The 27,272-nt window shown below is 45.0% G+C and overlaps 1 protein-coding gene across 1 annotated transcript; it reads left to right on the top strand.

The window, feature by feature from the left end:
* The first annotated feature begins 6,663 nt into the window (after positions 1–6,663).
* LOC103190930 (NACHT, LRR and PYD domains-containing protein 3-like) lies at positions 6,664–26,947 on the top strand. The gene is made up of 10 exons (XM_007911850.2): positions 6,664–6,818; positions 13,717–13,826; positions 15,487–15,653; positions 16,166–16,337; positions 16,450–16,515; positions 17,282–19,073; positions 22,196–22,282; positions 24,728–24,898; positions 26,135–26,302; positions 26,645–26,947. Exons 2-10 carry the CDS (start codon positions 13,736–13,738, stop codon positions 26,748–26,750), a joined length of 2,820 nt encoding a protein of 939 aa, XP_007910041.2. The 5' UTR covers positions 6,664–6,818; positions 13,717–13,735; the 3' UTR covers positions 26,751–26,947.
* Positions 26,948–27,272: the final 325 nt, after the last annotated feature.

Genomic DNA, 27,272 nt, shown 5'->3' with positions numbered 1-27,272 from the left:
CAACAGATTTTACTTCAACCTGGTTTGATAATTAAACTTCCTCAAAATATCTGTCCATCAGCTCAAAGTTCAGGCCAGTACAGATGCACATCATCTGCTAACAAGCTACAAGCTCTCTCTACCTCTGAGGACATTTCATAGTATTTGAATGAAACGATTTTCACTTATTAATTTACTGTGGAGATTTGGACAATTTGTTTAAATGATTGTAAGCGAAGCAAACAGGCAGCAACTTGTCCAACTGGTTCCATTTGTTTTTTTCGAAGAAGCGCCGCTCCCTGTGTTCAGAACCAAATGTCAGTCGTGTTTCAGATGGAATGTGTATCAGGGGCTGAATCTGCCTGTCACAGGTGTGAGCGCCTCTCATATACATTCATATAACTATCCGTTGATCACATTACCAACAGCTTGGAGCTATTTAGCTGGGAAACACCAGGACATGCATTATAATTGGTGGCCAGCAGAGAACTTGTTGAAGGAGCTGGTGGTTTTCAGTCACTGGGATTAAGGTCAACCTGGAGAGCATTTCAGTTCATCCTATTGGTCACTGGTGAGCAAACAACTGCTAAATCTTCTCTTCTCCATCTGTTACACTTTAAAACTGTTCTTAATTCGGTGTCTGTTGTTTGAAGTCTGTTCCATGAGTGAAGACAGGAGCTTTGGGGAGACGCATCTAAGTGTCGTGCAGTCATATTGCTCAGTGCTTAGAGTAATGCCTTAGAAGCTTGTGTTCAATTTCCGGGCAAGGCGAAATGTTGTAAAAGTTAACATTCTCCGAATTGCTCAGTTTACCGAGCAGTAAATTGCTCATCAAATCCCACTCTTCCACTCTTATCACAAATTGTCCCTCTCTCTCTCTCATCCTTTACTCCACCGCTCTTAGGAAGGTGAGTGAACGGAGAATCTTGAGAGATACCCCGTGGAAGGCAAGGGACGGAATCATAGAATAATAGAATCATAGAATCGTACAGCACAAAAAGAGGCCATTCGGCCCATCGAATCTGTGTCGGCTCTCTGAGAAGAGCAATGTTATATCAATCCCACTCCCCAGCCCTTTCCCCGTAACCCTGTAAACCCGTCCTCCTCAAATACACGTCCACCGCATTTTTAAAAGAATGAGGCGAAGGGACGGATTTTCAAAGGTGGGGTCAGAGAAAACAAAATGGATTTTGTATGTCTTAGATTTTCAGTAGATTTCGCTGAAACTCAACAGCTCTGTCAGTAAACAAAACACGTAATCCACTCCTATTTATATACAGCTCCTTATCACGTTGTCCAAACATCTGAAAGCTTTGCAGGATTTTACTCCGATGTGCAATGGCAGAGTATTTGTCGAGGAACAGACAACTTTAGCTATTGTGTGCGGTTTATGTGGAGGAATATAGGCAGTCGGATTATCTATACATCCCCCGCATCGTACGGTTCTTACCATAACCGTTCCTGCTCCCCAACTCTTTACCAACAAGTGCCTTTCCCCATTCTTAACAAAACTAGTCCCACCCCTACACTTTTATCCCAAAGAGGACCACTCCCCCATTCTTAACCTATGTAGATCCACTTCCTATCTCTTTCTCCAAATAATCCCTCGCCCCTGCTCTTACCCCAGATAGTTCTACTCCACCAATCTTGGTAGCGATGACAGAAGCTCGAAGAGGAGGGTCTTGAGACGTACCTTGAATGTGGCAAGGGTTGGAATGAGGCGAAGTGACTGTGATATTTTCCAAAGGTGCGGGCAGAAAAGAGAATGGATTTTGTATTTCCTTGTCTCCCGGTAAATTAATGTCAACTTGGAGAGCTCTGTCAGTAAACAAAACACACTGCAAGTTGTCAGACTGGTTGGATATACATTACTGGGTATCGCCTCTCCTTGTGCTAAGAGTCAAATTTCAGGAGTTTTTCAGAGCACAAACAGACTGAGAGCAGCCGCTTTCCTGCCCAGCAGGAGGGAACCCACAGGAGGGAAGAGAAAACCAAGCAGCAGAAACAGAATCCAAACATTAAGGAAAAAAGTTACAGATAGAAAATGAATGCACAGTTCTTCTTAAGTACTCTGTTTAGCGGTAGTTCATAATTATATTATTGTGTGAGGCCTGTATCATCTAGAGACCAGGTGTTTGCTCATGTGGTAAGTACAGGTCAGCGGGTAAACTCTGAACAGATTCATGTTGGAATTTATGACCATATCACCACACGTTATTGAATATTTTAGTCTGTGTTGCTGAAGCCATCTCAACACTCTTGAAGCTTTAGAATCTCCATCAACTAATTGTACACGCAGAGACTTGTCAGATGGTTGGCGTTGATTTTGTGAGAAGCGCCGCTCCCTTTAGTGAGTGTCAGGTTTCAGAAAGGTTTCAGACGGCAAACAGCCTGAGAGCGGCTGCAGGAGTGCCAGGCGGCTGGTGATTCTGAAGACTGAAAGGTGAAGAGTTAGAATATATGTTCCTGTGCGATGGGAGGGGGTACTCGTGTGGGGGTATCACCGGGCCAGCCCTCTGTACTGGTCTCCAGTCTGGTTCCTGAGCAGATGATTCCATACTATTCCAGAGCACAGCTGATGATAGCCCAGCCTGGCTCATCGGCATCACTAAGAAGGGCTCACCATCGTAAGAGATTGGTGGTCAGACGATACGGTTGTGCAATAATCCAGGGCTTTATAAGTAATACAAATAGCTTTACTTTATCCTAAAACTGAGACCACAGATACCGTGGAATCGATATCGATTCAATTGGGAAGCTTGCTGACCCTCCACGAGAATTACGCAACTAATTCAAAGTTAGATTTTTTAAAAATGTGTTTCAAACTCCAACTCCGCTGCTCACAGAGATATACACCCACCCTTCACAGGCTGCCAGCGATCTTTGAGCAGACTCTTTTTGCAGGGGAAAATAACTGATAAGAAGAAAGAGATATGGACAGTTATTTGGGAGAATACTGCCATCTCCCTCTTTCTCATTCTTTAGATAAACGTATGTCAACGAGTGTTTTTCTACCTCTTTTTTCACATTTGTGCTCAAGGCCATGACTATTCAAATCTTAGATAGGAGGATGACATTAAACCCAGATACCAAACGGGGGAACGTTATCCGATCTCTGACATGCAGGTTAACCGAACAACAACAACTTGCATTGATGTAAGGCCCTCCACGGAGAGGAGCGTCTCAGAGCGCTAAACATTGGCGGAGCCTGACTCCAGGGTGGGGGCAGTGGAAGCAGAGATATGTATGTCACAGGCAGTATTAAATTAGCCTCTCCCTCTCTGAATTGTTCGCTCTCACTCCCTCTCTCCCACATACTCTCTCCAGCCCCCCTCACACTCCCTATCAATCACCTTCTCTGAATCTGATTCTCTCCCCTTCCCCCAATTTTCCCACATTCACTCAATCTCTCTCACATTCTCTATCTCACTCCCGCTTTCTTACCTCTTTGTCACACGTATGTCCTCTCTGTCACCCCCCACTCCCCCAATAACGTAAACCCCATCATGCTCTTTCTCTTCTAACTCACCCCCTTACACCGTCTCTCAAACTGTCAACACTCCAACCCCTCTCTACCCCTCCACTCTCCAACCTCTGTCTGCCCCTCCATCCCCCTATATCACCTACCTAAATATTTCAAGGTTAGCCTTTTACAGCAACGCCAAAATTACATGTGTGAAGCAACTTTCATGTTTGGAGGATGTCCTAAGGCGCTGCACAGTTTGTGTGACTTACTTAATAATATTTGGATTATTAAACAACAGTGTTGGTCATATCCGTCAAATGTAATTCACCATTGTTTAATCACCGAGTAAGCGAGAAATTGAATCCAAAATCTACCCGTGAACTTAATTGATCCGAAATAATCTTAAGCAACGATTTTCACGCGTGTGGAGTGTTAGCATCAGGCAGACTGGACGGGCCGACTGGCCTTTTCCTGATATTGTTTACTCCTTGTTCATAGCTCATTCCTCGAACGCGAGCGATCATTCTGGTTTCTCTCTTCCACACTGCCTTAAGGACCTTGGCAGACGATTTGTCAGCCACAGCCTCAAACATTGCATATTGCGTTTCCGCAAGTTCGACTCCAGCAGTTCTCTCAAATAATAATCCCTCCAAAAACCCCAAAAACAATAATAAATTGGTCATTTTCAATCTACGACTGTTTGTGGGACATTGCTGTGCGCAATTGGCTGCCGCGTTCGCCCACAAATATACAGTCAATTCACTTTACAGTGTGTTCTATGAAGCGCTTTGGGACGTCCTCCCGACGTGAAAAGCGCTATATCAAATGCAAGGATTATTATTATTATTATAACGCACAGTTTAGACTCCCACAAGCCTTGGCTCTTCCCAACCCGCACCAAGTAATTTCCGTCAGAGGTTAGTATGATGGACCCTCCCGATAGAAGATGCTCATTACATTCTCACAATGAATCTCTGTAGTTTCCGTGTACAAGGTGGGAGGCACAGAAATCTCTACTTTGTTTGGATAGCGTTTTGTTTGTTGAGGGGTTTACGTAGTCAGACACTCGGCTGACAAACGTAAAATTGAATTCAGCAAACAAGTTGCTGCTTAAACTGCTCCGCGATGCTAACCAGGTGAATGGCGATATATTCTGATTGTTACAGTTGCCTTGTTGTCTTCTGTGAAATTTCTCTTTTCGTGGCTTGAGATCCAAGCTTATCTCATGTTGGTTTGTACTTCATCCCTGTAACTCAGCGTTTCGATCTATTGTGAATCTGGAGATAGTGTAAACAAGCTGAATCTATCTGAATATTGCCACCATAGATGTCACCGTGATATATTGCTCAATCTTAAACTGTCCAACTGAATGCCGCCGTTTCTTTCCCTTTGGCCACAAGTAGAAATGATTTTTGTGAAAACCGTACTCATGTTCCTCACTTTTAAGGAGCTCAATAAAACTAACCCAAGTCCGGATCCCAATATCCATAAAAGTCCACATTGCATAATTGCCTCGTTAACGTTTCACTAACTATGACACAAATTAGGTTCAAAGATCAGAATCAAGAGATTAGACGCAGAACAGTAGATTTGCTGATGAGAGAAATGGAACATTAGAAAATTTGAATTGGGCGGTGGCAATGTCACACGGGGGTTAATCTGATGACGGATGGGTACTCCACTAATTGTGTAACGATTCTCAGCAGACTGTACAGTTCCTGGAGTGTAGCTCTATTGGCGCTACTGTCTGAAGTGAACATTAACCGAACTAATTACTCTTCTTCTGCTTATACTAACTTTCTCAACAGCAAAAAAAACTTTATACAATGGAACTCACGCAGGGTAGATTCCCTGAGCGCTTGACAGAATTTTTCAGAGAGCGAGAGAGAGATTGAGAGAGAATGAGAGCAGAGAGGGAAGGGAGAGAGTGTGTAAGTCTGAGAAGTGACCCACAGTGGGGGGTGGGGACAGTGGTTGATATAAATCGGGTAGTGAGTGCTAAGATAGAATGTGAGTGACAGGATTGAGGGAGGAAGAGCGAGCGAAAGCAGATAGTGAGTCAGTCAGTAAATCAGTGTGCGAGTGACTCAGGGTGTGAGAGGGATAATGTGAGAGAATGTGTAGAGAAAGGGAGAGAAAGAGAGATCGATCGAGAGCGAGTGAGAGCAGAGTGCGTTTGTAGGTGAGAATGTGAACAGAATGAGACCGACAGTGGGGGTAGAGTGTGATTGACGTCCGGGAAGGAAAGAAACTGATAGAGTTCGATATGAGAGAAAGAAACAGAGAGAGACAGGGAGAGTGGGAGAAATAAAAGAGGTGAGCGAGGTCCAGTGAATCAGTGTATGAAAGAGGGGGAGAGAGACTGATTGAGGGAGAGCGATATGAGAGTGTGTGTGTGAGAGTGAGAAGTGAGGTGGAGCTTGATTGACAGAGATGGGGGAGATGATCATCGAGAGAGGGAGATAAACAACAACATGTAGGGAGTAAGAGTGAGAAAGCAAAGACCGAGTGCGAGAGAGTCTTTGATAGAGGAGGGTGAAGAAGGTAAATGATTGAGAGAGGGGAGATACAGAGAATGTGAGAGGGGAAAGTGAGTGTGAGAGAGAGCTTTTATGGAACAAAGAGGAGTGAGAGAGATTGATTGAGAGAGGGAGAGAATATGTGAGAGACAGAGGGTAAGAAAGGAGAGTGATTGAGAGAAGAGAGCGAGCGAGTGTGCGAGAAAAGCGAGAAAATGAGTATGAAAACCCACTTCATTTCACACAATATAAAAAACCTGTCGTCTTCAATACGCTTTTTCTTCCTTTCCCGATCATTTATTTGAATAAAACCCATGAAGCCAAATTTTGTACCACACCAACAACGAACCATAGTGATTGACAACACAGAAGAATAGTGTTATGGTGGTTGCTGTGGCACTTCTTACACCAATCATTCCAGACCGATTTACTTCTTTGTTTCCCAAATCCATTTAAGATAGTTCAGTAATTTTACGTTGGTATCTCGATATATGTTGAATGCAAATATAGATTCTGATTTCAAAACAACTCCCGCCAGTACTTTCCAAAACCCAGCGGTTCAGGTAAACATAAGTCTACAAACCTCCCCACATGGCTCTTTGCTAACGATCTTAAATTGTTGACTCAGGCTGATAATCCCGAACAGTTTATCTTTTATAGCAGATAAGCATTTAGTTTCGGTGGAAATCTCCAAGGGAACAGGGCGAGGCTATCATTTACAGCCAGGCATTAGCTGCCAGACTCTGCCCAGGGTGTGTTATCATCTGCATAGCCGAGAACACTGAAGTCACATCACTGAGAGTTTCGGCCACCAGTGACAGGAACCCCCGCTTCGTCAGTTGGGAGAGAAGACGGTAAGTCTTTTGTCAGCTCTGATTGTGGCTGAAATAAAACAGTAAAATTGTTCCATGTTTTAAGCGCTTGGAGTTGCCACCCCATGGAAACAGCGCAAAATGAAATCACTGAAAGTTTACTGCTACTAAGGAAACACGGAGCCAGTGATGCTGAAATAATTTAAATAGAGTTCGTTTAATTAATTTCCATGAGCTTGTTTAATCCTTGCTCATAGTTCGTTGACCAACACTAGCTATCATTCTGGGTGCTCTCCTCTACACTGCCTTAAGGACCTAGGCCGACGCTTTTGTCAGCCACTGCCTCAATCCTTCCATCTTACGGTTTGGCTGGTGAGACATTAGCAGTTACCCCATCGCAGACCTCTGGGCTACCCTCGCCTTGGCTTTTGCCAACCTGCTCCTAATCCTTTCCGGCTGTAGTTAAGCAGGATGAACCCTCCAGAGAGAGGATGCTAATTCCATTCCTGCAATTTATCTCTGTAGCTTCCACGTGCAAGTTGGATGCATGGAAATATTAGCTTCGTTTGGACACTGTTTGGTGTGGTGATGGGTTTTTTGAGGGTATTAGATACTCGGGTGACAAAAATAAAATTCAGTAGAGCAACCACACTTCTGTTTAAGAGCTCCGAGTTGCCAATCACGTGAACGATGCTGTGCTGTTGTGCTTGGTATTGTTTGGTTGGCTTCACTGAGACGTCTTTTTTCGTGGCTGATGTTCCCCAGAATATCAAACGCTGGTTTAAAATTCATTCCTGAAAATCAAAATGTCCTTCTATTGTGGATCTGGAGATGGTGAAGAGAAGCTGATACTTTCTGAATGTTACTCACAAGCTTTTACTGTGTGGGAAATCAGGTTTAATGCTGAATCTTAATCTGTCCGACTGAACGCCTCCATTTTCTTTCCCTTTCCCCGCAAGTAGATATGAATTTCTTCAGATGGCTCTCGTGGTATTGACTTTTAAGGAGTTGAATGTAACTCGCCTGACGTTATTGGTCCCAAGTCTAGAGTCCAACACACAGTTGAGTTACCTGAAAGTATCCATAAAAGGCAACATTGACTGTTTTCATTGATAACGTTTCACTGACTATTAAGTAAATGAGGGCTCAAAGATCAGAACAGTAGATTGAAGCACTGAATACAGTGGAATTAGACAGTTTACTGAAATACATCGAAAAGAAGGTTGAAATTGCAGGTGGGACACTCAAAAAGTGTTAGTCTGATGATGGAAAGGAAGCCGAGTGACTGGGGAAGAGAAATAGTTACAACAACAACTTGAATTTACAGAGCATCCCTCACGCAGGGCAGCGTCGTCTCAGCCATATATATAAGAGGAAATCAATAAGGGTGGAGTGAATTGCTTTATTCCTCATATGAATAGATAAATAAAGAAATTCAGCACCGTCTGCACATTACAGGCCAATGTAAAACTCGTGACAGCCTGGCTCAGTGCGCGCACTCTCTAACCTGTGTCAGAAGGTTGGGTTTAACCACATGTCTAGACCTGAAGTAAGAGGAGAATCCTTTCCAGTACTTGGGCTGTTTTGCTTTGCCAGAACTGTCATGGCAAACGATACCGGAGTGGAGCTCCAAACCTGGGAAGGAGGAGATGAAAGCTTGTCCAATGATGAACGGGAGCATCAAGCATGGGACAAAAATTAGACATGAGCCAGAATGGAGAGAGCAGCTGGGGCAGTGGGGATGAAAAGTGTCACAGAGATAGAAAAGGCGAGCCGTGCAGAGATGCAAACAAAGGGACACGGATCTGAATTGAATCAGTAAGAGAAGCTTTCTAAACAGTGTTCTTAAGGTAAGCCACACAGTTTGAGCTGGTTAAACTCCATCAATGTCCCCTATCCGTAACCATAACCAAGGAGGTTCCCACGCTTTGACTCTTGCCAATTTGTGCCTGAAAGTTTCAGGGATCAGGTTAATAGTACACACGCCTCTGGACTTTCCATTCTCAGAACAGCGTTTTTGATTTGCTGGTGGGTGGAAGCATTCTTAGTCTGGTTTCGATATCCTTGATCAATGTAATCGGTTTTTACTGGTGCCACACACCCGGCTACCCAATCAAATGCTACAGGATCGAGTGGAGTGAGGGGATAATGGTAATACAGTACAGAATCACATTTGTATAGCGCCTTTCATGTTGGGAGAACATAACGATGGAGATATGGAGCCTGGTGTAGGATCGCAAACAAACTGCAATTTTGTGTGGTCTGCAGTTTGAGTAGAGAGGGTGTTTGAATGCCATTGAGCAAGGGATTCATATAATCTGGTCCCAATATAATAAAAAGTAAATAAGTTTTTAGAAACCCGAGAGGAGGGGGTTTAAAATGTACAGCTGCAAGCAATATTATAGAGGTGAGCGAACGCCAAGAGAGAGTGAGAGGCAGGATATATGGATTAAAGGACAGTGAAGGTGGAATAAGAAAATGGTCTTCTCATTGGCTCAGAAAAGTGAATTTAGCTTTGATGCAGATTGATGCTGTCAATACCTTGGGTGATCAGGCTCTGTCAGGACTCAAACAGGTGAGCCTCCGTCTTGAGAAAACTCAATTGAAGATAGATGGAAATCAATCAGCTTTTGATGTCTTACAGCCAGAACAGCAATGGTCCTCGATTCGTGGGTGCAGGGTGGAGTTGTGTTTCCTCCACATCACATGGCAGCCAGTCCACGTCTCTGGATAATGTCAACAAAGGGAAGAATGTAGATTGTGAAAAGTAGAAGTCTCAAGATGGAGCTCTGATGTGTTTATGTGGAGGAAGTAGGAGAATCTGTTAGATGACACAAAATGCAGAGGTGGGGTAGTAGGGTCGGGGGCATTGCATGGACATGTTCAAAGGACTCAACAACAGAAAGAGAAAGGGCGTAATGGATTTCTGGAGAGTAAGAGAGAGAGAGAGAGGGCCACAGTTCGGGTCATACAATCTGCAGGCAATGGTGGCGTGGTGTGGGATATCCAGTTTCAACATGAGACAGTCTGGCTGGTGAAGTGTGTGTATGTGTGTGTGTCTTTGTCAGTGTTGGTGGCACGGGGCTGAGTTGAACGCTTTGTGTATCGGTGAGCCTGAGCTCGTGAAGATTTTGTGTGTGACAGTGTTGTGACTTGGAGGTTAGTTGTGGAAGTATATGCGTGTCATTGTTGGTGGCATCAGGCTGAGCAGGTGAAGTATGTGTGTCAGTGCTGTTGACATGGTGCTGAGTTGCTGAAGTGTGTGTATTGGTGTTGGGTAACATGGAACTGAGCTGGTTTTGTGTGTGTGTTAATGTTGATGAAGAAACCATGGGGCTGAACAGGTGAATTGCGTGTATCAGTGTTGGTAACATGGAGCTAAGCTGGTGAAGTGTGTGTCAGTTTCATTGCCATGCGGCTTTATTAGTGCGTGTGTCAGTGTTGGTGAGAGCAACATTGGGCTGAGCTGGTGAAGAGCGTGTGTGTCAGTGTTGTTGAGGACAGGATAGGGCTTTGGTGGTGAAGTGCGTGACGGTATCTGTGGCATGGGGCTGAGTTGGGGAACTGTATGTGTCAGAGTTGGTCGAATGGGGCCGAGCTGCAGAAGTATGGGTGTGTCATTGTGGTCGGAAAGATGCTGGGTTGGAGGTGTGTATATGCATGAGCGTTGATGACTTGGTGATCATTCGGGGAAGTGTGTGTTTGTATGTTTTGGTGGCATGGGGCTGATCTGGAGAAGTGCGTTTGTTTCACTGGTGGCGGCATGAAGCTGGGCTGGGGAAGCGTGAATGGCAGGATAAGCCAGGGAAATAATGCAAAAAACAAGGCCAGTCACGCTGACCTCAGTGGGAGGGAATCATCTCGAGACTATGAGCCGGGACCAGATAAAATGTCACTTAGTAAAATATGGGTGAGGAAAGGACAGCCAACATTGATTTATTGAAGGCAAACCATGTCTGGAAGAAAGTGATAGTTTTTTAATGAAGGATTCGAGAGTGCGGATGAAGGTAGTGCAGTTCATGTAGTTTGTATGCATTCTCAAAAGGCGTTCGATAAAATGCCACAGAAGAGACTTGTAAGGAAAATGGAGCCCCACGGTGTTAAACTAAACAACAACAACAACAAAAACAACATGATTCCATTTATTGAGCGCCTTTCACGTCGGGAGGACGTCCCAAGGCACTGTACAGTTGGGTCAGGACCCGAGCAAGGGGTAAATGGTCAGGGTGAGGGGAGAGAAGGGAGGGAGCGCGTAGGGGCTAGAGAGTCGAGAGGGGAGCTGAAGGCACGGTCAAAGAGAAAGGTCTTGAGACCGGCCTTGAAGCAGGAAAGGGAGGAAGAAAGGCGAAGGCACTGGGGGATAGAGTTCCGTAGCCTCGGGGCTGAGAAGCTGAAGGCCCGGCCACCGATGGAAGGGCGGTTGGGGCCGGTGAAGTGGAGCAGACTGGAGCCAGAGGAACGGAGGGTACGGGCAGGTAGTTAGGGGGACAGTAGGTCGGAGAGGTAGGAGGGAGCGAGGCCGTGAATGGCCTTGTAGTTGAGGTTGAGGATCTTGAATTCGATCCTTTGGGGGATGGGGAGCCAGTGGAGGCGAGCGAGGGTGGGAGTGATGTGGGCGCGGTGTCTGGTGCGGGACAGTACACGAGCTGCAGAGTTCTCAATGACCTGCAGTGTGGAGGGAGGTCCGGGAAGGCCGGCGAGGAGAGAGTTCCCATAGTCCAGCCTTGAACTAAACGGTGGTAGCATGCATACAGAACTGGCTGGGAGAAAAAAAGCAGAGAATGTTGTGTACATTGGTTTCCCCTAGGCACACCAATATTGGGTCCACTGCTTTTTGCTGATCTGCATAAATAACCTGTACTTGGGTACCGGGATCACAATTTCCAAGTTTCCAGATAAGACTTAGCTCGGAAAAGTAGCAAACAGCGAGGAGGCTAGGAGCAGAATGCAAGGGAACGTAGACAGACTGGTAAAATTGGTAGACACTTGATACAAAAACTTTAGCGTGGATCAATGTGAAATGATACATTTTGGGAGGAAGAATGAGGAGAGAGAATACAATCTAGAATGTAGAATCTTAAAGTGGGTGAAGGAAAACAGGAAGCTGAGGGTTCATATAAGTACATCCTTGAAGATGGCAGGAAAGGTATACAAATCTGCCAAGAAAGCATGCAGGATACTAAGGTTCATAGATAGGGGAATAGAATATAAGAGTCTAGAAGTTATGACGAACTTTTGTGGAACAATGGTTAGGCCTCAGCTATAGGTTGTGTTCAGCTCTGAGCACTACACTTTAGGAAGGATGTTAATGCATTGCGTGCAAAGGAGATTTACCAGCATGGTACCAGGAATGAGGGACTTCAGTTACCAGGAGAGGTTAGCAAAGTTAGGTTTATTATCCTTGGAGCAGAGAAGGTTTAGTGGAAACTTAATAGAAGTATACAAAATGATGAAGAGATTCGATAGGATGAACAAGAAGAAACCATTTCCACTGGCCGGTGGGGCGATAACCCGAGAACACCGATTTAAATGTTGTTAAAAGAAACAGCGTGAATGTGAGGAGTATTTATTTCACTCAGCGAGTTTTTCGGATCTGGAACACAAGGCCTGAAAGGTTGGTGGAAGCCAATTGGATAACAACTTTTAAGAGCGGTCGATCATTATTTGGGGAAGACGAGTTTGCAGGGTTATGGTGAGAGCACGGGGAGTGGGATTTGGTTGGGTTGCTCTTTTCAAAGTTGACATTGGCCTCCTTCTGCCGAATGGCCTCCTTCTGCCATCTATGATTCTGCGAAATTGGCTGCTGCATTCAAGTACAAAATACTGACTAACAGTAATTCGCAGTAAGCGGGGAAATGTTCTGAGAGATCCCCCTGACTTGAAAGAAAACAAATGCAAGAAACGTTAGTACATTTATGCCTAACTGCGTTTCAGTTTGAAATCTGAGTATACTTATTTGCTGAATTTATCGTAATGATAGTCTTGCAATTTACTTAATTGCAGCATGCATGTCAAATGTGAGAAAGAAGGACATTACATTTGATAGACTAACACAATGTTATTTCCTGAGAGATCCATTCTGGATTCCCTGTTAGCCTTGTAACAGTTGTTACACGGGAACTCCATCCTCCAGTGCCTTCGCCTTGCTTACTCCCTTTCCTCCTTCAAGGCTTGTCTGAAGACCTTTCTATTTGACAGTGCCTTCAGCTAGCCTCTCGACTCTCTATCCCCTCCTCGCCCCATCCCTTCCCTCCCTTCACCCTGATCGTGGAGTCTTGATGCTCAGTGGTTAGAGAACCCGCTTTGCAAGCGAGAGACCTGAGTTCAATTCCAGGCAGGTCAGTGCGAAACCTTGGGCAAGTTTCCTTACTCCACACAGACCGAATAATAATCCCTCCAAAACCAAGAACAATAATATATTGGTCATTTTCAATCCACGACTGTTTGTGAGACATTGCTGTGCGCAATTGGTTGCCGCTTTCGCCCACAAATATACAGTTAATTTACTTTAAAAAGTGTTCTGTGAAGCGCTTTGGGACGTCCTCCCGACGTGAAAAGCGCTATATCAAAAGCAAGGATTATTATTATTATTATCGTTTCCCCCCTGGTCGGGTCCTGACCCAACTGTTCAGCCCTTGGGACGTCCTTCCGAAGTGAAAGGTGATCAATAAATGAAATCTTGTTGTTGCTGTTGTTGTTCTGCAAGAAACGTAAATAAAGCTCAACACCTATCACAAATCTTACCAAATAGTCAACTGAATTCTTTGTTGGAACATAGTTGGGAAAGAGGGGACATAAATCTAAAACGCAGAGCCACGAGAAAACTGATGATTCAATTAAATTGTCAACATCACCACTACTAAACACATCCACATCTGGCGGAACTGAAACAGCTACCACATTTGGTTTGCCCAACTACATTGTGATATGGTTCCACCAGGTTGGGAGATTCGAGTGAGATGGCATCCACGGAGCCTGAACCAAGGGCCAGTGCAACAGGCAATGCCACGACTAGTGGTGTGGATCAGACACCCGGCCACAAATCAACAGGTAATGGCTTTTCTTTAACAGATTTTGAGGAATATGTTTAATATATGATAACTATCAAAGGTAAAGTGTTTATTAATTACTTTTAAGCACAAACACGTATCTTCATCCCACACACTTTAGAACTGGGAGATAAGTCAATGTCTACTGGTTGAGCAGTTTTCCAATTTGTGAAATGGAAGATCGGGAACTTGTTGGAAAGTTCACGAAACAAAATATTGATGATGACAGATCATCCAAGATGGGATATGGGCAGGACTTGCATGAAAGTACAGCCAGCTTGGCACATGGGCAGGTCTTGCAGTCAAAGATCATTCCTGAGGGAATGGATGCTTCCAAATCATCTCCCTTTAACGCTGCAAACAAAACCCTTCTGGGTAGAGAGGATACAACCTACATGTTTGCGGATAAGGCTAAAAAATATTTCTTCGCTTCCTACTTCTCCTCCAGCTGCATCTTCCAGTACACTAATGTCTTATCACTCAGCCTGATGGACGTTAATGCCTGGATGAGCGCAAACATCCTCAGTTGAATGTCGGCGAGACAGAAGCCATATCCTTTGGCTCCCTCCCACGTCGTCTTCTCTGTGGGTCCAAACTCATCAACCTCCTCGGACTCTCTCTCAAACAAACCAAACCTGTGCGCAACCTATGATTCAGATTCGATCCACAGCTTTCCTTTCTCCCCCACATCCGCTCTCTGACTCTGACAGTTTTTTTCGTCCTCTGCCATATTGTCAGCCTCTGTCCATAACTCACAGCCACAACAGCCAAAAAGCTGATCCACGCCTTTGCGACTTCTCGGCTGGATATTTAAAAATATTTCAGACTGGGCACCCCGCTGGTCTCTTTAGTTGCACCCCACACAATATTCTATTAACTCCGTCATCCGGATACTAAATCACGGAAACTCAGGACCCCAATATCACCAGTCCTTGCCAGGCTGCACTGGCTCCCAAATTCCGAACGGATTAACTTCAAGATCCTCACTCTCGTCTTCAATTCCCTACATATCCCTGCATGTCCCTTCCTTTCCGACTTGCTTCACCCTAACTCCACCACCCACTGCCTTCAGAGGATATGGGTTTCATGTCCCGCCGTGAAGCTTGAACCTGCAAACTTCTGGCATATATATTTTCAAAATACGCCCTAACATTTACCGTCAATTCACTTTACGGTATATTCCGTGAAGCCCTTTGAGACGCCCAGAAGAATTGACAAGCGCTATATCGAACGCAAGGATTATTTATAATAATAGAATTAACAATAGAATTAATATTAATAGAATTAATATGTTGAAAATTAATAGTGGTTTTGCCGGAGTATAGAGGGATAAACTATTTCTTTGTGTGGGTCGGTAAACAGAGAACACAGATTTAACTTAAATGTCAAAAGAACCAGAGGGGAGTCCTGCAGTGGATTGTCCTGCTGGTCTATGAGTTTAAAGTCCTGAAGGCACAACCTGCAGTATCAGCCGAGAGAATGATACAAACTGAGCGAGGCTGACAGCTATCTGATGTCAGCCACTAAATGATGCTCTGGGTCAATGGAGGCTTGTTTATTCTGTGCTTTTGTAACAATAAATTTTGGTAATATTTTCAGAACACTTTTCAGGGAATAAAAGTAAAATAATGTATGACTGATGTTTTCTTGCTTGCCAACAGATACAGATACTTTATTCACCGAGACTCTGGCCCTGTACAACGGGTACCAGCTGCACAGACTGACAAAGTTCTATCGGGACAGATTGGAACAGGCCATCGAGGAAGGCGTGGAGGACATCAGCTCAACACTGACACAGAAGGAATGTTTCAGCCCGCAGGAGCACAAAGTAGGTTTAACTCAGAGTGTAATACGTCTGATACGTGTAAGAGTGTGATACGAATTATTGGTTAAAGTCTCGCCAATTGCTGCCTGCACAGTTCGTGTACTGCTTTTATGACAAAATCAACAGAAGAGCAAATAAACAACTTAACCAACCAGTTATGTTATGATGAAGAACATGCACTGTGTGGATGCAGTGGAGTAGTACAGCGTTTAGTACACAGCTGCAAGTACTAAGTAGTAAGAGTGTCTGTACAACCGCCAAACTGAGAGCAACAAATTGTGTTTGTATAGCGTGGTTCACATGGCGATGATGTCCCAAGGCGCTCGACAGTTGAAAGTTAGAGCCGAGCTGGATTTGGGAAGGGAAGGGGAGAAATATGATGTAAGAGAAGATCACAGAGGGAAGCACTTTGTGGAGGGAAGAGTTAGCAAATCAAGGAAACCAACAATGGAGAGAGGTATTGCTGATCAATATCAATGCTCCATCTTCAATAGATTATTGCTCACTCTCTGCAGAAACTCATTGAGCTCACACACAGTGGGCAGAGGAGACAAAGCTCCAAACTTCTTCTGAACATGGTGATGGGGAAAGGTTCCCAGGCAAGGATGGTGATGTGGGAATCATTTGTGGAACTGAGGCCCACTTTACCCAAACTGAGCAAAGTCATGACTGAAATACAGCGACAAGGTATGTTATGATGCTATATTGTGACTCCATTCTGCGGTGAGTTACATGTTATACTGAAATAGGATTGAGACAACGTTCATTCAAACTAATGTGCTTAACTCTACTCAAACAGGTAGCAGCCTAGTGAATGAAGTGACCATTGACCGAAGTGTACCAGACGTCCCCAGTGAACTTATAGGTTTGTGAAAAGAATCAAGTCAGTCAATCGCTTCTAAAATAAGCAGTTTGACACATTTCCCTTTACTTGTTGATTTCCAGAAAATTCAAATAAGGAGAGAAGGCAGGAGGGATGGGTGGGGGAAGGGAGAGGGGCGAGGTAGATCAGAAGGGAGGGGAGTGATACTTATGGAATTCTTACACTATATCAGCAAATATTGCTTTCGAATTATCTTTCTCATAATAAGCAGGGAAGACTTCTCACAGTTCATAATGTAATGGCCTGCGCATATACCGTGGTGTGAGTGTAATTCAGATTGTTTAACTATTGTTTTCCTGGCTCAATTGGTGTTCCGCTTGTCTCGAATGCAGCGTGTGTGGGCTCAAGTTCCATCAAGAGGACTAGTAGACACTCCAGTGCAGTTCTGGGATACGCTGCCTCGTCAGAGATGCAGCCATTGGGACACTAAACTGAGATCCTGTCTCCGTTTTCAGTTGGCAATCAAAAATCCCACGTAACTCTTTGAAAAGATAAGGGAGTTTCCTCTCCCGGTTTCCAGGACAAAGATCCCTCAAATAAATGAGGTCACTCACTTCACTTCGCTGTGAACAAATTAGCTGCCGTGTTTGCCAACAAAATACATTCACTACACCTTACATTTAATCTTGTGCAGCTCTTTGCGAAGTCCTCCTGCCGTGAAGGCCTTACATTGAATGTAATTACTATGTTTAATAATGTTGAATAATACTTCTATTGACGTTATGATTGTTTAATATTCTACATGAAGCCATTCAGCGACAGCACAAGGAGACGTTACAGAAACAATGTGAGAAGCTGGAGGTGAAGACCATCCTGATAAAGGTAAAAGTAAAGAAGTTTCAGCTGGTTGATCACTACACGGAGTTAACAATCATTTCGGATCTCCGTCACCGGAATCTGGTAGAGCATGAACTGCTGGCGAGAGGGAGAGATCACGAGGAGTGGAGACAGAAGAAAATCCGGGGAGAGCTCGAGAAAATCACAACTGATAAATTATTCCACAGCAGCTTCTCGAAAATAAGTCATTTACCTTCCTCCCACGGAAGCGTTCCTGGTTCTCCCACAGGAACTTCTGCAGTAGTCAGTGGAGTTGCTGGGATTGGAAAAACAACCATGGTGCAAAAGATTATACATGATTGGGCGACAGGCAAAATCTACCCTCACTTTCACTTTGTTTTTGTTTTCAAATTTCGAGACCTAAACACACGTAACAGCAGAATCACACTGAGACAGCTGATCCTAGATGAGTATCCTTACCTCAAGGATGTTCTGAACGAGCTGTGGAAACAGCCAGAAAGATTGCTCTTTATATTTGATGGTTTGGATGAATTCAGTGCAAGGATTGATTTTACTGACAAGCGGGGAGACACGGAATCTCAGCACATGTGCACAGATCCCGGATTCTGGTGTGATGTCTCGGATATTGTGTACAGTTTAATACAGCAAACGCTGCTGCCAGGATGCTCAGTGCTGGTGACCAGCCGCCCCACTGCATTACAGTTACTGGCAAAGGCTCAGGTCAGTGTCTGGGCTGAAATCCTGGGATTTGTTGGTGAAGAGAGAAGGGAATATTTTCACAATTTTTTTCAAGATCAGGAAGTGGCGGCTGCTGTTTACAGCCACGTGGAGGAGAACGAGCTCCTGTTCACCATGTGCTACAACCCGTCTTACTGCTGGATCCTCGCTCTGTCTCTTGGTCCCTTCTTTACTCGGAAACACAGCAACAAACAGGAAGTGCCCAAGACAATCACACAACTCTTCTCCTATTATATTTACCATATTTTAACACATCACAGTGTCAAGGTGGAAAGCCTCCGTGATGTGATGCTGAAGATTGGTGAGATGGCATTCAATGGAGTCTCCCAGAGAAACATTGTGTTTAACGATGAAGATCTGATCAAATATAAGCTCGAACCTTCCCAGTTCGTCTCTGGGTTTCTCATGGAACTTGTGGAGAGAGAGTCTTCAGAGTACAGCGTGGTCTACACATTCCCGCACCTCACCATCCAGGAGTTTGTAGCCGCACTCGCTCAGTTCCTGATTCCGAATCCAGAAAGTCTTCAGAAATGTTTTTATACAAAAGCTCGGAGTAAAGGGGACGGCCGATTTGAGATACTTCTGCGATTTGTTGCTGGTCTCTCCTCCCCACGGGCAGCTAAGCCACTGGAGGAGTTTCTGGGTCGATTTGTCCCCCAGACAACCTGCGATGTGATCGATTGGCTGAAGGAGAATATTAAAGCTCAGATCAAAGACGCAGACACGGTCACTGGGAAAATGACGCTGCTGAACGCACTCCACTACCTGTTTGAGTCTCAGAATCAAACCCTGGCACAGCTCACAATGGGCTCTGTACAAACACTGACATTTGGTGGTGACTCCTCAGGAGAAGCATTGAGACTGACACCGATAGACTGTGCTGTGCTGTCTCAGGCCATTGGACTTTGTGACACAATAAATCTATTGGATCTGAGGAACTGCTACATTCAGGATGCTGGTCTCCAGCGTCTGGCTCCTGCTTTGCTCAAGTGTCAGGATTTGCGGTAAGTTTACTCTGTTTGTAAATGTTATTCTTATTATTCATATATCAAGGCCATTCTACAGGACTTTACTAACATTGAAGAGCAGTTGGTCAATGGGCGAATGATATCACACAACAGGGAGACGTGGATGATACTGTGATAGCCGTCACACACCACAGACCTGCCCTGGCGGAGAGGGAGGTGAGTGGCTGACATTCAACTGCCCACCTGGCTGCTCAACACCCTTTCCAGATTGGTGACGTTCCTTTAATGGGATTGGTTCCTAACTCCTTCTGGAATACTAACTTTATTGAATTTATTGTAAGTTGAGCCTCGGATAGACAGACTGGAGCTTGCGCTCAGAGACATTTTTCAATGGTTCCGGCTTAATCATACAAGAGAGTGGTTCTCCTGACACGAGTATCTGACAAACTGAACCCCTTCTAAACTCCAGCCTTCTAAGCTTCCCCCCAGTTATGACTCCCAGGATTCACACCCCTGAACCATGTGGTTAGGCCTGAGGTAACTTTTGTCCTCTCGTTGCGGCATCAGCACCTTCCTCCAGGGCTGCATTCCAGGGATAAGAGACCTCCCAAGAGCTCGGGCACTACATTTTTTCCAGTGGCAGCTACAACCTCTCTCCAGTACATCAGTTATAATTCTGTCATAACATAATTCACCCCAAACACATCTCCCTCAGCGTGACATCAGTCTGACAGGTGTGGGTTCCCCTGGCCGTAGTTAAGTGTCTCCATTTCCAGCTCGTGAGATCTACCAGCCACAGAGAATCTCTTTCCCAGGATTGGGGCTCACAGTGTCTGGAGAATGAGAGATTAGAGACATAACCACTGCCCTGAACCTGGTGATTCCACCTAGAGTATTCAAGATGTTAGCCTGATTCATACACTAACTGTGGGCCAGTTCTGCTGAAACAGACCCAGCGTAAACGGTGAAGCTAACAGGACTAGGCATAGCGGAGCTCCACGCTCCATGTAGACCCAGCAGCCCAGCTTTCTACAAATTATTATTAATTGTTATTATTATTATTATCAATTGCTATTTCTCACACCGGCTCCACTTTGTCTGCACAAATGGCTTCTCCTCCAGCCCGCGCACCATATTATGCGGTGTTACTCAGGGCTCTGCACATGTTCCTCTCCTCTTGAACTTGCACATGCTCCCTCTTGGTGACATCATCCGCAGACATTGGGGTCAACTTCCAAATGACACCAAGCTCTATCTCTCTGAGTCCTCCCGCGATCCTACAACCACTGCTGTTCGGACAGGATACCTGTCAGACATCAAGTCCTGGATAAGAGCTAACATACTTCAGTTGGATATCGGCAAGACTGAGGCTCGCCTGATTGGTTATCACCGGCAACTTTGCTCCACAGTCACTACAATTTACAACACATTAACTGTCATAGTCACTCTCAATCTCTCTCTCTCAACATATCTCTCTATCTGTCTGTGAGTCACTCCTCTCTCTCTCTCCCTCTCCCACAAAACGCAGCCACTACAGTTTATATTCACTGCCACAAACTCTCTCGGCCAGAGTTTCTCTATCTCAGTCTTTCTCTGTCTTCGTCTCCCTCGCTCTCAGTCAGTCTCATTCTTTCTCTACCCGTCTGTCTCTCAGTCTCTCTCCCGCAGTCTCTCTCTTATTCTCTCTCGCAGTCTCTCTCTTTCTCTCGCTCTCAGTCTCTCGCTCTCTGTCTACGCACAAAACACACGGTCTCTCTCTCAATGTATCTTTCTCCGCTGTCATTCTTTCCCGAATCTCTCTGTCATTCTCTCTCTCTCAGTCTCTCTCTCTCTCTCTGTCTCTCTGTCTCTTCCTTCCAGACTCTCTCTCTATCAATCCCTCTCTTTCTCAACCACAAACACAAACTCGTAATTTCTCAACCACAAACTGCCCTTCTGAGACTGAAAGTGAGAGAGAGAGAGAGAGATACTGTAAGAGAATTTGTAATAAAGTGTAGTGGCTTTGTGTTTTGTAGATGAGATAGCGAGAGACTATGGGAGGAACTGCACGAGAGAAAAACAGAGAGAGATAGAGAAAGAGGCTGAGAGTTAGAGACTGACAGACAGCTGGAGGGTGAGGGAAAGGCAGAAATAGAGAATGAGCGAGAAAAAGTGTGTCACTGAGAGACAGAGAATGATAGAGACAAAGCGGGAAACAGAGAGAAAGGGAGAAAGTGAAAGTTAGAGAAATTACGAGAGAAAGTGAAAACGGGAAAGTGAGATAGATACTGAGAGACAGTGGGTGACTATAAGGGAGTGGAAGAAGAAGCGAGAGAGTGAGAGAGAGTAATAGAGGGCCAGAGAGTGAGAGAGAGTGTCTGACTCTTTGTGTGTGAGAGAGAGAGCGAGAGAGAGAGACTGAGTGAAACAGCGAGAGTGTGGGAGAGAAAATATAATGAAGTATAGTGACTGTGTGTTTTGTGAGAGACGCATTGTTGGAGAGAGAGTGGGACATACAGAAAGAGAAAGAGAGAAACGAAGAGAGATTATATTCTAAAGCATAGTAACTCTCTGTTGTGTGGGAGAGATAGAGTGAAAGACTGAGGGAGACAAATTGAAAGAGAGACTGAGATAGAGTGAGCGAGAACAGAGACATAGGGAGAAACTGAGTTAGAGAGAGACAGACTGAGAGAGAGAGTGAGAGACTGGGTGACAAACTGATGTTTGGGACTGACTTTGTCTCTGACAAAGAGCAGAGAGAGACTCAGAGAGACTATAATATAAAGTGTAATGTCTTTATTTTGTGGAAGAGAAAGAGAGAAACTGAGAGGCACAGGGAGAGAGAGGGCGGGGGGAGACAGAGATAGATCGTGATAGAGCGAGACATTGAAAGAGAATGTATTGGAAGGCGTAGTGCCTGTATTTTGTGGGAGATATGAAGCAAGAGACTGAGACAGAGAAATCGGGAGACTAATAGTGAGAGAGAGAGAGAGAGAGAGGAGAGAGACGGAGAGAGAGAGAACTTAGGAGAGAATGTGTTTGTGTGCATGTGCGGGTGTTTCTAACTCTGGTCCCAGCGCCTTGGGATTTGCTCCTCACGTAAAATGCTCTTGTACACAGAGATCAATGTGTATTCTATTGTTACTCTATATTCACTGTGTTTGTGCGACTGTGTCCAGGCTGAGGAGCAATAATCTGGGAGATTGTGGAGCGAAGCGACTGAGTGAGGCCCTGAGGAACCCGGACTGTAAAATACAGAGTCTGTGGTAAGCAACACATTACGTCTCCTGGGCCTGAATGACTCCAATATTTCAATGTGTTTATTGTGAGTGTCTGAGCATTGAGGACGTGTTTTGTGACAGGAATCGGTGTGACAGTGTGAGCCATTTTTACATCAAACTCTCAACATGTACTAATAACAAACCCTGTGCTGGAAACTCCAGCTCTAGTGACATGTGGATGTGCATGTGGATAGTTACAGCTCCGACCCCTAAACTGTCTGCAAGCCCAAATCCGATCCATTGTGTCTAACCCGGAAACTCCTGCCCTGGTCTCGTCAATCCCTCCACATACTGTGGGTATGTAATTCTCTCCTTCTATCAGCCGTGTGTCGGACACACACACACAAACCTGTCCCCAGTGAGATCTGTCCTTCCAAGTCCTTACTTTAAGCCAGGCTGGGCTGTGCGTTCATCAGCAGTGAGTGCACTGAAATAATAATAATTATCCTTGCATTTGATATAGCGCTTTTCACGTCGAAAGGACGTCCCAAAGCGCTTCACAAAACACATTGTAAAGTGAATTAATTGTATATTTGTGGGAGAACGCGGCAGCCCGTTGCGCACAGCAATGTCCCACAAACATTCGTAGATTGAAAATGACTAATTTACTATTGTTTTTGGCTTTGGAGGGATTATTATTAGGCTCTGTGTGGAGTAAGGAAACTTGCCCAAGGTTTCGCCCTCTGCCTGGAATTGAACTCAGGTCTCTCGCTTGCAAAGCGAGTGCTCTAATCACTGAGCTACAGGACTCCACAAATACTGCAGCACCAGAGACCGTCACAGAGGGCACGAGATTCCCAACCTCCATTCTTGTTGAAGGCAAATCATCCCTAAAAGCCTGAATGACCTCCTCCTCCGCAACACTAATCCCTATCAACAGGGGAAGAGAGCCTTCCCATCAACTGGGCCACTTTTAAAATAGATTGTAGTTGAATATAGAAATACCCTCCTTCGGAGCACTGAATAATATATTAATTTGTGTATGTGTATATGCGCGCGTTTGTGTGTATATGTATGTTTGTGCGTGTTTCTGCATATGTGTGTATTTGTGCGCTTGCATATTCTTGTTTGTGTGGGTATGTGTTTGCATGAGTGTGTTCTGTGCCTGTGTGTTTATCTTCATTTGTTTGTGTGTTTGTATGTGTGTTTGCTTGTGTTTCTGTGTGTGTGTTTGTGTATGTCTTCATATGCGTTTGTGATCGTTTTTCTTTGTGTTTGTCTGCGTGTCTGAGTGAGTCTGTGTGTGTCTGTGAGTTTACTTGCATGTGTGTCTGTATGTATTTCTCTGACCATGTGTATGTTTTTGTGCACTCCTGCAAACTGTCCCGTTCACCCATGCAAGAGGTTGGGGATTTTCATATAAATCCGAAGGATTTAATGCACTCAGTTCAACGATACCATCTACATTCCCAACTGGCTTTAGATACCGTCTGGAATATTGATTTGTGGAGAAATCATGAGCTGAGTTGCTGTTTGTTGGTATCTGTACAGTCAGAACCTGTGAGCAAAAACCTCATCCAGAGGAAGTCTACACAGATTTAGTCATGAGTATAATTCCTGTAGCTGAGTGATTATTGCACTCCCCTCGCTATCAAACCTAGAGCACTCTCCTTCGCTAGCGAGAAGATCTGGGTGTGATTCCCGATCGGTCAGGGTCAATCCTCAAGCAAGTTTCCTCACTCCATCGCCTCAGCTTTGGTGCAGTCAATATAAACCCGGTTGCTGTTCGATTGGCAGATTGCTTTTCCAGATTTAATAAACCCTTCAAAAAAACTTCGCCCTCAAAATATAGACAATTCATTGCACAGTATATAATGTGAAGCACCTTCTGAAGAATCTGAGGCATGATAAGGCGTTATATCAAATGCTTGCTTAATTATTATATTACATGTTATATCTCTATAAGGGGAAAAACACCTGAGGCCCTCTCGCTCGTTGTAGGAACTGTCTGAAGGTCGTTTCCATTTCTGTATCCACTTGTGCCCTCAAAAATCTCTTCGCTCTGTGGGTGACGTTCTGCAGCGAGTTACAGTGGGTTAATAATAGTAGCAATAATAATAATCTTTGCATTTGATATAGCGCTTTTCACGTCGGGAAGATGTCCCAAAGCGCTTCACAGAACACACTGTAAAATGAATTGACTGTATATTTGTGGGCGAACGCGGCAGCCAATTGCGCACAGCAATGTCCCACAAACAGTCGTAGATTGTAAATGACCAATTTATTATTGTTTTTTGGTTTTATGGAGGGATTATTATTAGGCTCTGTGTGGAGTAAGGAAACTTGCATAAGGTTTCGCCCTCTGCCTGGAATTGAACTCAGGTCTCTCACTTGCAAAGCGAGTGCTCTAACCACTGAGCTACAGGACCCTTTACAAACTCTGTGTGTATAACTCAATCCCTGCTATGGCCCTGGGCCTCTGGTCTCCAGGTTGGAATATAACCATCTGACAGCTGATTGTACCGAGGATCTGGCCTCTGCACTCAGTACAAACCACTCACTGACGCAGCTGATCCTGAATAACAATAACCTTAGAGATTATGGAGTGAAGCGACTGTGTGAGGCTCTGAGGAACCCGGAGTGTAAAATACAGAGACTGGGGTAAGTCATAATAATAATAATCATAATTATGGTTATGGTTCGTGCTTTTCACGTCTTCTGGACATCTCACACTATATCTCCAGTGTCTGAATGACTCCAATATATCAATGTGTTTATTGTGACTGTCTGATCAGTGAGGCTGAATATTTTGACAGGATTCGGTGTGACATTGTGAGGCCAAATCATATTTTGCGTCACACTCTCAACATGTGTACATTCTCAACATTTATTAATTAGAAACCATGTGCTGGAAACCCTAGCTATCCTGACATCTGGACATTCACAACTCCGACCAATAAACTGGCTCCAAGCTCCCAAAACCGCTCCCATTGAATCGAATCCCGAAGTTCCTGCCCTGGTCCCGTCAATCCCTCCACACACTGTGGCTTGTATTTCTCTACTATTGTCTGACACACACACAAACCTGTCATCAGTCTTCATACTCTCCAAACCATCCTCCTGACATTTCCACATCTGACTGGAAATTTGTGTGTGTGGATCGGAGGCAATTTCTTTCCACGGCGGGTCACCCCCTGCTCACCTCATCCCAGATATTATTAGGAGCAGGTAGGCCAGAGACAAGGCTTGGGTACCGAGATTGGCTTTGAGGTCACTTGTGGTGTTGAAGCTGTTGTTCAGTGTTTGGCCAGCTTCCCCCTGCCTATTCTACAGGGAGCACCGTTTCCCTATCTGTCAGTGCTTTGGCTTGTTGGGTTAGCAGCAGCTGAGTGGAAAGTCTCCCTGCCTCCAGTGACTGTTCTGTCCTTCCAAGTCCTGCCGATGAGCCAGGCTGGGATGTACTACCATCACCAGTGAGTGACCTGGAATACTGCGGCCCCTTCGGACTCAGGAACAGGACTAGAGACCGTCACAGAAGGTGGAGGAGATTCTCATTCTCCATTCTTAGGGATGTCACGTTGAAGCCAAATGAGCCCAAAAAGCCTAATTACCACTTCCGCAAGAACATAATCCCTATAAACCGGGGAGGAGAACTTTCACAGCCACTGGGCGACTCTGTGCATGGAAGGTTCTGGAATTTCCTCTTTTACACTGTCGCGATATTAGGAAAATCCTGAGGTCCCCTCACTGGGGGCAGGGACTGTCTGAGGGCCGTTTCCATCTCTGTGTCCGCTTGTGGCCTCTATGGCCTCTTCCTTCCGTGGGTGACGGCCTGTAGTGAGTCATACACACTGTGTTTCCTCTGATCCCTGTTGTCTCTGTGTCTCTGATCTCCAGGCTGGACAGTAACAGCCTGACCGATGACTGCACTGATGAACTGGTCACCGCTCTCGTTACAAGTCGCTCACTGAGGAACCTGGACCTGATGTATAACTCCTTCACAGACGGCTCTGTCCCCGATCTCAGTCATCTCATACAGACCTGCACCAGCCTGGAGGAGATCAAGTGAGTTTGTGTATCAGTGATTAATGCGATGAGGAGAAAGGCCTGGGTATCAGAATGGAAACAGTTTGAAGGGATTTGTTTGTCTCTCTGTCTCTCTGTCTGTCTGTCTATCGGTCGGTCGGTTTTTAAAGCATAGAGGGATGAAGGGATCTGGGGATAAGGCGGGTAAATTTTATTAGGTTTGAAGAACAGCAATTTTCTTGCTAAATGGCGGGCCAGGCTTGAGGGGCCGAACGGCCTACTCCTGCTCTTACGTCTTATGGTATTGTTAAACTGCGACATGGGCAGTTTACACTTTTTATCATTATCCCATGGGTTTACTTCCTGTTTGATGTGTTTCAGGCTGTTGGGGAATGGGTTCAGTTCAGACGGAGAGAATCAACTCGAGTCACTGCGTGGATTCAGAGCGGAGCTGACAGTGACAGTGAGACACTGGATGAGGGAGTGATTCTCCACACAGTCGGTGTGATGTGGAATATATTCTGGATACTTTAGTTATTGTTTATTAAATATGATAATCGTGAATCGCTTATCATCGCCATCCCAGCTCTGGGGACCGCGATAATCACATAAATCCTGTGACTTACCTGCCCTCAGGCTCTCTTTCTTTTTTTATTGTTGTTTTTCTCTCTTTCTCTCACAGTCTCTCTCCCTCGGCCTCTCCCATAGGCTCTCTCTCAGTCTCTCTCGATCTCACTCAGTCTCCTGACGTCCTCCTGACGTCCTCCTGACGTGAAAGGCGCTTTATAAATGGAATCTTGTTGTTGTTGTTGTCTCTCTCTCTCTCTCTCTCTCTATCTCTATCTCTTTAGCTGAGTCTGTCTCTCATGGTCTCTCTCTGTCTCTCAGTCGCTCTCTCTACCTCTCCCAGAAAACATACAGTCACTACACTTTATAATATATTTTCTCTCACAGCCTCTCTAAATCGCTACAGCTCTCTCAATCCCTCTCGATCTCTCGCAGTCTCTCC

Source organism: Callorhinchus milii, unplaced genomic scaffold (genome assembly GCF_018977255.1).
Source record: "Callorhinchus milii isolate IMCB2004 unplaced genomic scaffold, IMCB_Cmil_1.0 Scaffold151, whole genome shotgun sequence".
NCBI lineage: Eukaryota > Metazoa > Chordata > Chondrichthyes > Chimaeriformes > Callorhinchidae > Callorhinchus > Callorhinchus milii.
The sequence above is the reverse complement of the archived record's forward strand: the minus strand, read 5'-3'. Positions and strand labels throughout refer to the sequence as shown.

Bases quoted from the DNA above. Each gene is read 5' to 3' on its own strand.
- LOC103190930 (XM_007911850.2), top strand. From the start codon at position 13,736: ATGGCATCCACGGAGCCTGAACCAAGGGCCAGTGCAACAGGCAATGCC. The intron at 13,827-15,486 runs GTAATGGCTTTT...GCTTGCCAACAG, and splicing joins ACCCGGCCACAAATCAACAG to ATACAGATACTTTATTCACC. The intron at 26,303-26,644 runs GTGAGTTTGTGT...GATGTGTTTCAG, and splicing joins ACCAGCCTGGAGGAGATCAA to GCTGTTGGGGAATGGGTTCA.